We start from the raw sequence: 10,251 nt of genomic DNA, 5'->3' as shown, positions 1-10,251 counted from the left end.
AAAAGACTAAAATAAATGAACAAAACATCAGTGGCCTGTGTGAAAATATTGAATGGTCCTGACATATCTACAATAGAGTCCCAGAAAAAGATGAAAAATGTTGGAAAAAATAATATCTGAAACTTTTCTGATTCTGATGAAAATTATAAAAACACAGATTCAAGAAACTCCTAGTAGAAGATACAAGAAGAAAATCACACCAAGGCATATCATAATCAAATTGCTGAAAAATGATGATAGAAAAATTTTAAAAGCTGTCAGAGAAAAAGGAGACACATTATGCACAAGGGGATAAAATTAAGAATGACAGCAGTCTTCCCTTCAGAAATCATGTAAGCCGAAAGACAGGAGGAAAATAAAACCAGACAGAAATTTAGATCTACAAAAAAAGAATGAAGACCACCAGTAGCTATGTGGTAAATATATGATGATGGTAGATATGGTTGGTTAAATGGTAACTATGTGAATAAATATAGAAGACAGATTTCCAGAATCTCTTTACAATATAATTGACTATTTAAAAGACAAATATAATATCAATGCATTAGAGGTTTAAAATATGTGAAAATGTCTGACAACAATAGTACGAGGATGAAAGGGAAAAGATAGAAATATGTTGTTGTAATATCCTTACAATATACTTTGTGTTATATAATATTGTTTGAAAGTAAACTGTAACATGCTAAATAAAAATATATACTTTAAACCCTAGAGAAGCTATTATAAAAATAAAACAAAATGGTGTAGCTAATAAACTCATGGTAGAAATAAAGTGGAATTACTTTTTAAAAATAAATCTAAAAGAAGGAAAAAAGGAAAAAGAACATGCAGGCAATTAGAAAACAAATAGCAAAATGGTAGATGTAAACCCAGACATATTGATAATCACATTAAATGGAAATGGCCCAAACACTCTAATAAAAAGCAAAGATTGTTAGATTGGATAAAAAGCAAGGTCCAACTATATGCCATATGGAAGAAACTCACTTTCAATATGAAAAAACCATGTATAGGTTAAAAGTAAAAAGATACAACAAGATACACCTTGCAAACACTAATTAAAAGAAAGCATGAGTATATAATATGAGACAAAGTTGATTTCAGAATAAGGAATATTACCAGGGACAAAGAGGGACATTTCAAAATAAAAGAGTCAATTCATCAAGTGGACAGTGATGTGATGTACCTAACAGCAGAGTTTAAAGATATATGAAGCAAAAACTGATAGAACTGAAAAGGAGATAGACAAATCCAAAATTATAGTTGGAGATTTCAAGGCATCTCTCTTGATAGTTGATAGAACAAATGATAGAAAGAGCATAGAAAATTTCAACAACACTATCAACCAAGTTGACCTAATTACAATTTATAGAGCAGTTCAGCCAACAAAAGCAGAAAATAATTCTTTTGAGTTCACATGGTACAAGTCACCAAGATAGAACATATTCTGAGCCATAAAATAAGTCTCAATAAATTTAAATTTCTTTGACTACAACAGATTCAAATTAGAAATCAATAACAATGATATCTGGAAAATCCTCCAGCATTTGGAAATCAACACAATTTTACATTATTATAGTCAATTGGATGAAAATGATGTGAAAGTCTTGATTGCAGATTAGAGATTGTTCTCATTTATCCTTACAGTGTTTTCCTGAAGTTCTGCATTAAAGATTTATAGATATATGTTGAGATCAGGTCAAAAATTTGTTGTCTAGATAGAGAATCAGAATGTTATCAAAACATTTGTATATTATAAATAACCATAGGTCTTTGTTGAGAGAGAGAGAGAAACAGAGACACAGATAGAGAAAGAAGGGGCAGAGAAGGAAGAGGAGAAGAAGGAGGAGAAAGAGGAGAAGAAGGAGAAGAAATTTCAAAAACACTAGTGGAGTTGCTGCCACATTAAAAATTATTCAGGTATAGTGAGATCAGACCCTTCCAGATACCCAGAGCAACTCAGCTTGTCTTCAAAAGAGCCACAAGAAGATAAAAATGTTGAACTTTTAATTCCTATCTTCTGTTCTATCTGTAAAAATATTTTACCATAACTATCTATGAATCCCCAGGAAGAATGTGACTGATGAAGTCATTTGTTAAGTGGAAGTAAAATAATATGCATTAGTTATTTATCATAGTTTAGACACCATACTAGATTTTTATTTATAATCTTATCTGCTGATCCTCAAAAATGTTTATAAATTAGAGATGAAAAGACTGAGTGAGAAAGGAATTAAGTAACTTGCACAAAGTCACACAGCCAGCAGATGGTAGAGAGAATATTCCATTCCAGGTCTTTGTGATCAAAATCCAAATTCCGTAATTCCGATGATAATATATAACAGATTTCCTTCTTTTTCCTTAGCCTTTTCTTAAGCAATTGGCTTCTCTAGCAGCCAGTGGGAAAGAACAGAGCCCTTAGTTCACTGAATCACTTTATAAAGTTACTGGTTGCCCTAGGAGATGTGAAAACATGAAAGAAGTATTTGTCATCCTGATGGACACCATGGTCCCAAGCAGAGGAACACTATGTACAGATGTCAAATAACCAGTAAGTCTAGTGGAATTACTAGGTAATTTTTGATCCTGTGAAAAGTTTAAAAACTTTTCAAAGAGGACATGCTTTACAGAACAATATCCAATACAAGCTGTGCATAGCTTAGATGTTAAGTTTGTAGTCATGGGCCCAAGGTTTAACATGACATAACCTACCTTTGAACAGAGTTAATACTCTGTCCAATTTGGTGTGAAGTTTTCTTTTCTTTCCAACTCCCACTCCCTGACATCAGTTTAAAGCCTAATTACCTTGTTAGCTCAGATAAGAGATTTCTGTAATTTGACTCTCATGGACCTGGATCTGAAAGTTCAAATTCCACAGCACCCAAAATGTTAGAAATCTTTTGATCGATGTAGTTGAACTTTTGTACAGGAAAAGATTCCTCCATGGAGCATGTTGACTCAGTTTATTTCAGCTTATTAATACCAGACTGACTAAGTGGCACCAGCATATAGCTGAGCTGGTAGATAATGAGACCACACATGTTTACAGTCTCTTTTCAACACTTGTGATCTCACCCAACTACCTGCAGAGAAATGGTCAAATATAAGTTGTAACATCTTGTATTACTTTGTGGTAGAGCACATCGTCACTCCAAGTCAACACAGGTTTATTAAGCTCCTATTATAGTTGTATAGACAGTAAAAAAGATGAGTGTTTATTCCACTCTATTAAGAGGTTTTAATGTTGGAAGGTTGTAAGACAGGTAAATAAATAACCATATATAAGGCAGACCAAGAAAAGTGGCTTAAAAGGTGCAAAGTGCTGTGAGCATCCAGAGAAGAGATTAAAGCTCCTTGGGGAGAGATCTAGGCCCTAAAGGAGAAGTTGTCCTTCGTCCTTGGACAGACAGGTACTGGGAGTGAAGGAGGCAACAAGTGATGTTTCAGAGAGAGAAAATATCATTAATACACACACACACACAAGTCTAGCTATATTAAGGGAATAGTGCATCATTAACTTTATTTGGAATTCAGGTTCCCTCATACTACATTTTGAGCAATCTTATCTAAGATCGGAAAGGTTGATTGGGGGTTTATTCTGGAGGACTTAGATATGGAACTGGGAATTTGTAATTCAAGAAGCATTACTGATGTAAACTAGTCACATTGATTTACCATAGTTATTGGTACCCTAGGGAATATAGACTAACCAACTGCTCCCAAACTCTTTTCACGTATAATTTTTATCATTTATAATGGTTACATAGCATTTCATTATGTGGACTTACCAACATTTATTTAACCATTCCCCTATTGTTGGACCTATAGGCTGTCTCTAATATTCTGCAATTGCAATAATTTTTTAATGACCTTCTTTTGCTAATATTTTCCCTTTTATATTACTTCCATAGGCTAGAATCTTAGATGTTAAACCGCTTGGATAAGACACAAAACAATTTAAGATTGCTGATACATAATCTTAAGATTAATTTGCTCAAGGATTTGTGCAAATTTACAGTTCTACTTGAGGTTTTAAATTTAGTAGTGTTAAAAAGGTCTCCTTTTTAACACTACTAAAATGTGTTTAAAATGGAGTTACTTGTGCTAAGCCCCATGTCAGTAAACCAAGACTTAATATTTAATTTAATTGCCGTTTCAACAGCCCAGGAATGTAACCTTTAACCAGTCAACCTAGAATTACCTGGTTAGCGCTAGTGAGGTAATCTGCCGTATAGGCCCCTCCATTCCCCTTAGGAAGGCAACCTTGCCTGAGACAATATATTTTTTGCTAATAATTTTCTTTTTTCTGCCCCCTTTCTACCTTTAAAAACCTTTCCTTTTCTACAGCTTGGTGGAGCCAGTTTGACCTTTAATTTTACTCAAATTTTTGTTATTTAATTTTTGCCCCTGAGTGCCTTACAGGTGCTTCTAAGCCTCTGATACATATAACTCCGTGAAACACTACTACTTTAAGAAGAAACATTTACTCTCAATATAAGAACTTTAATAAGCTTGATCAAATGACTAAATATTTAGAAAGCGTATTGTGTTGAGTGAAACTTTGTGTGTAATAAATAATGAGAGTAATAGAAGATCATTTTGGATGACTGGTCTGTAATTGCCTCAAGGAACACATACAAAGAAAACAAATTCTTCTGATTACTTCCTCAAACAGCCAACACAATGGGGAGGAAATGTCCCATGAACAGTGTGAAAAGGGAACCAGAAAGCCTAACATGTAAACTTTGAGAAATGACAGCATTAGAAACAAAACTGCAAAAGAGATCCCCTTCCAGAATAATCTGAGATGCACGAAAGACATATAGTCACTAGAGTTGGAGCCTTATCAAGTCTGTACAGAGGTGAGTGGAGTATTTGACCTTCACCATGATTAACAAGCCTTTCTTTGACATTGTGCTGGTGCTGTTGGCTTCTTCCTCTGTCTGCTCCCGAGAGCTGAAACTGGTTCTTTTCCAACAAAAGAGAGTGAACAGAGAGAGTTTAAAACTCTTGAATAAATTGCAGACCTCTTCAATTCAGCAGTGTCTACCACACAGGAAAAACTTCCTGCTTCCCCAGAAGTCTGTGAATCCTCACCAGTACCAGAAAGGACAAGCACTGGCCATTCTTCATGAGATGCTTCAGCAGATCTTCAACCTCTTCAGGGCAGTTATTTCTCTGAATGGTTGGGAGGAAAGCCACATGGAGAAGCTCCTCATTGAACTTATCAACAGCTGAAATACCTAGAAGCGCTCATGAGAGGGCAAGCAGAGCAGAAAAGAGACACCTTGGGCAGTGAGAACCTTAGATTACAGGTTAAAATATATTTCCAAAGGATACGTGATTACCTGGAAAACCAGGACTATAGCACCTGTGCCTGGACCATTGTCCAAGTAGAAATCAACCGATGTCTGTTCTTTGTGTTCCAACTCACAGGAAAGCTGAGCAAACAAGGAATGGAAACTTGAACGATGTGGAGGAAGAGCCAACGGCAGGCTTTAAAAGCATAGGGTAGGTGGAGGGGTGGTAGGATTTCTCCAGACACTATTATTTCTTTTTGTTTTAAAATGGTAGTATTGCTTTGGTTTTGTGTGTATATATATATATTGTTTAATTTTGTTTATATATATATATATAGGTCTGTGCTTTAAGATGATGCACAATGACTACAAGTGTTTTTATTTTGTAATGTCACTTTGTATTTTCTATCCATCTGAAATTTTTATGAGTTGAAATGAGCCATTAATATTTCATAATTGTTCTTCAAATGGGTATATTTTCATAAAAGTTGGCCAAGTAGATATAATGATATATGTCTCCACTATAATACTTTCCTTATCATAGAATATCCATCCCAGTGATTTCTTTATTTGCCGGAAATTGGTAGGAGCAATGAGAAATACTAGGAATAATTTGTATTGCAAGATCTGAAAATATCATCACACACTGAATATTTGTTACAGGTGACACAATAGAAGTAAAGCCAAAGGACATGAGCAAGCAGTTTGCAGAGGAAAACATAAATGCATGAAAAGAGGTTCAACCTCATGCACAATAATAAAAAAATAGAAATTAAAAGTGGCTAACGTGCCATTTATAACCTATCAGATAGATGAAACTGCCGAGTTCGGTTTTAAAAACACTCTTATGGAGACTTTGGGGAGGGATGCTCTTATAATTTGCCAGAGTCCTGGAAATTGACACGATCACTGTGGAGGCAAGTTGGTGAAATCTATTAAAATTACAGATGCATATAGTCTTTTATCCATCAAGTGCAGGTCTGAAATGTGTCCTATAAAAATACTTGCATCCATGTGAAATGACTTACATACAGTATTATTCATTGCAATGTTATATATAATATCAAAAGACAGAAAATCACGCAGATCCTTTGATTAGAGATAGTTAAGTCATATTCACACAAAGGAAAACTATTCAGCTGGAGGAAAGAATTGGGTGCTCTTCCTATACTGAAAAAAAAAAAAAAAGCAAGATGCAGACTGTATATATAAAATGCTACATTTGAGATTGAAATGTAAAACACATTTTATATTTGACCTTACTTAGGTATGACTAAATAAAGAATATACAAGGAATAAATTACAGTGATGATAACCTGTATTTGGTGGAGTGGGGTAGGGAGAGAAACTAAGGGAGGAGAACAGGGTGGAAGAGGATTTACAGCATATTTTTGTATTTTAATTTTTAGCCATTTGAATGTTACAAATTAAAATAATAAAATATATCTAACAAGTCGCAGTAATCAGAAATATACATGGAGGAGTCTTGTTGGTGAAAGGAAGTGTTTGGTGAAGGTTAGAAGAAACAGGACTGAGCCAGCCTGCCCTTGGGGTGGCCCGGAGGAGAGCTGGATAGAAGGGTGCTCATGCCAAACAAGAGGAGATGCTGGTGATGAAGGGATTCCAGCTCTTCCACCCAGGAGCTCCCCAAAATCGTCATGGAACAAATGTGAGGCCAGAGAAACTGAAGGTCACTGAGGCTTAACTTTCCCACAGTCACAGCAACTTTTGCCCAACGTGAGAAGCATAGCTGTGGCCCCAAAATCTGGTGCTCATTCTACTACTTTATGTCATGTTCTGCTTCGGATTCATTGTATAATTCTAGTTAAAAGTTATCACTGGCTGTAAAAGCTTGTTGAGGAACATATTCCATTTCAGTTTAATTAATGTAAGTATATTAACTATTGGCCAGTGCTTCCAGATTTGGATTGAAAGGATCGAGGAGGAACCGAATAGAATCCTGAGACTGAGGCAGGGTCAGCTGCAGTAGTGGAAGAGGGTGAGGAAGCAGAGGCTGGGCAGTCAGGAGGAAGTCTTTGTTGGCTTCACATTTTCAGCCCACGGGTTGACCTGCTTACCTTCACGTTCACGCAGAGGTAGGGAAGTGGAGAAAGGAGAAGTATTTATCACACTCAGCTGTGTTTACAGGTTATTTGCTTCTCATGTCTTCAATTTTTGTTGTTTTCTTTAAACCAGGAACCTTTCAGAACCAAATCCATCATTTAGCATGTTATTCAGTTCTCTAGTTAATCTCGCAAGGTAATTTCTGTTATTCTTTCCTCAGGTGAGGAGAACAAGACTTTAAAAGTCAAGTACGGAACTTGCTCAAAGTAACGCAGCAAGCCACAGAGCTAGCAAATGCCAGAGCAAAATTTCCTCCCAAGTCTGCGCGCCTTGAAAGCCTGCGTTGTATTCTAGTCACCACAAACCTGAACAGCATTGTGCAATATCACTGGGAAATATAATGATGACAGTCATGATAATAATTTGCTCCTGGCTTTCCTTATTCAAGTTCGCGTACTCTCACAGTCTTGAATTACAGAAAGGATATTTTCTCTCCCAGACATTCTTTTCTTCAGAACTAAGGTAAACAGAATGGAGAAGCTGCCAAGTGGAAACTTACAGCAGATGATAATCATATTTAGATGCTAGAACCAATACTTTACATGCTAATGTTTCCCCAAACATTTAGCTTAAGTTGACATCCTGCTTGTATAACTGTTTTAACTGCATAATACAGACTAAAAATTGCTTGCTTTTAAATATATGTACCCTTTTAAAACTTTAAAACCAGAGTTCTAAGCTTGGAGATATTGAGGAAGAGAAATACTTTAAAAGACTAGATGCCCTGCTACTAATGCATGGGTGAGCTCAGAGTAAAGGCAAGTTCATTTGTACTCGCAGGCTGAGTCATCTGAATTATCATTGTTACATCTACATGTCCTGAGCTAAATAGATTACTAAATCAAAAAAACGAGTTACTAAATACCAAGTACAGTATCGTATTTTTTCCAAATAAAATATGCATGAAAAATGTCTGAAAAGAAATGCATTGAAATGTTCACAGCGGTGCCATCTGGGTGATAGAATTTCCATTCTCTTATACTTTTCAGATTAAATACTTCTGTTATGAATATGGATTCATTTTGGAACCAGGAAAAATAAAATAATTTTATTTTTGAAATTTAAGAAAAGAACAAATAGGGAATTCCCTGTCCGTCCAGTGGTAAGGACTCCACACTTCCACTGCAGGGGGCATGGGTTCAATCCCTGGTCTAAGATCCCACATGCCGCATGGGGTGGCCAGAGTATAAATAAATACATAAATACAAATATTTTTCAAAAGAACAAATATGGCCTCTTGTAGACATTTGGCTTAGTATGCTTATCATGTGCAGTAAATTAAGCCCCACCTCCAGCACATCAGAGTCATCTGGAGGGCTTGTTAAAGCACAGATCACATGACTCCACCCCCACTGTTTCTGATCTAATAGGTCTGTGGTGGGGACTAAGTCCCGCATTTCTAACAATTCCTAGATGAAGCTGATGCTGTTGGTCTTGTGACTACACAGTATTAACCACATCCCTATTTCTTGATAACCAAGGTAGACTTTTAACAGATGAAGGCATGGTCTCCTTGAGGTTACTGATCTCATATTTTCCCACAGTACCTGGAGAGAAATGGGCATCCTACAGATAGGAGGTAGTTGGTAAGGATAGTTTTTTCTGTCACTGCCTTTTCACAGCAGCAGATTAAATGGCTTTTTTCCCTCTTAAAGAAGCTGTAATATCCCAGTTACACCCCATAACAATAACTGCCTTTTAAGGAAAATGATCCAAACCAAGTTTCTTTCTGTAAGAGTTTCTGTTTCTCATGCCTGTGGTTAAGTGAAATCAAAACTACAACTCTAGGAGCTTCCCTGGTGGCGCATTGGTTGAGAGTCCGTTTGCCGATGCAGGGGACGCGGGTTCGTGCCCCGGTCCAGGAGGATCCCACATGCCGCAGAGCGGCTGGGCCCGTGAGCCATGGCCACTGAGCCTGCGCATCCAGAGCCTGTGCTCCGCAGCAGGAGAGGCCACAACAGTGAGAGGCCCACATACTGCAAAAAAACTACAACTATATAATTGATTGGAAAAAGAATATGTTGTGGACACAAAGGAAACCACACTTCTGAAAGATAGAGGATTCCCGGGTGAAAGATGACAGGTGATTCAATAATCTCTATTGAGACGTATAGATGTTTGGTAAATAAAGAGATTTGGGGTTCATTCCTGGAATTGCTTTTGGCATTTAGCCCAAGTTTTCTCCCCTTTCCTGGGGTCTGCCTGTATTCAATGACTGGTCGATGTAGAGGTATAAAGACTCATACCCCTCACTCCACCTCAGAAGGGTCATCCCAGCTTCGGAGCTCCTCACTGTAATTGGCCAGGGCCACTTTGTGACTGCACTGCAACTCAACATTCTCTGTCTCAATCCTCTTGGCTTCTCTTCCCTTAAGTGTTGATCCCATAGTACTCCCTAGTAAACTCCTTGTATGGTAATTTTTGTCTCAAAGTCTGCTTTCTCAGCACCTAAACTCCAATGCATAGCATATAGAACTTCCCTTTAGGGCCATAGAAAACCCAAACTCACATTCTGTTTCTTTGGCCTGGTACATATCCTTTTTCTAATATGTGTTAATAGCTCATTCTTGCTATTTATGACTCACTTAAAAATTTTCCCTTCACTGAAAGCCCTTACAGTCAGATTTCTCTGAATCTATTTGTGCCCCTGCAGATCACAACTCTTACCATGTCACAAACTACATTGTACTATAATCAATTACTTCTCTTTCTTTCAGCTAAAGTGTGAACTACTTCACGGTAGGCAAATGACTTCTTAAGTTTTTACCTGAGCACATAACAGGGACAATCTAAATATTGAATGAATGAAGAAATTTTAAATGTATTA

At 36.7% G+C, this 10,251-nt stretch overlaps 1 protein-coding gene across 1 annotated transcript; it reads left to right on the top strand.

Annotated features, from left to right (window-relative positions):
• Nucleotides 1–4,584: 4,584 nt before the first annotated feature.
• Nucleotides 4,585–5,468, top strand: IFNE (interferon epsilon; the record flags this gene model as incomplete). The annotated part of the gene is given in 2 exon segments (XM_082842200.1): nt 4,585–5,224; nt 5,227–5,468. Coding segments are annotated over 2 exon segments (579 nt in total). The 5' UTR covers nt 4,585–4,887.
• Between the last annotated feature and the right edge of the window lie 4,783 nt (nt 5,469–10,251).

Source organism: Leucopleurus acutus, assembly GCF_964270905.1.
Source record: "Leucopleurus acutus genome assembly, chromosome: 7".
In the NCBI taxonomy this organism is placed as follows: Eukaryota; Metazoa; Chordata; class Mammalia; order Artiodactyla; family Delphinidae; genus Leucopleurus; species Leucopleurus acutus.
The sequence above is the reverse complement of the archived record's forward strand: the minus strand, read 5'-3'. Positions and strand labels throughout refer to the sequence as shown.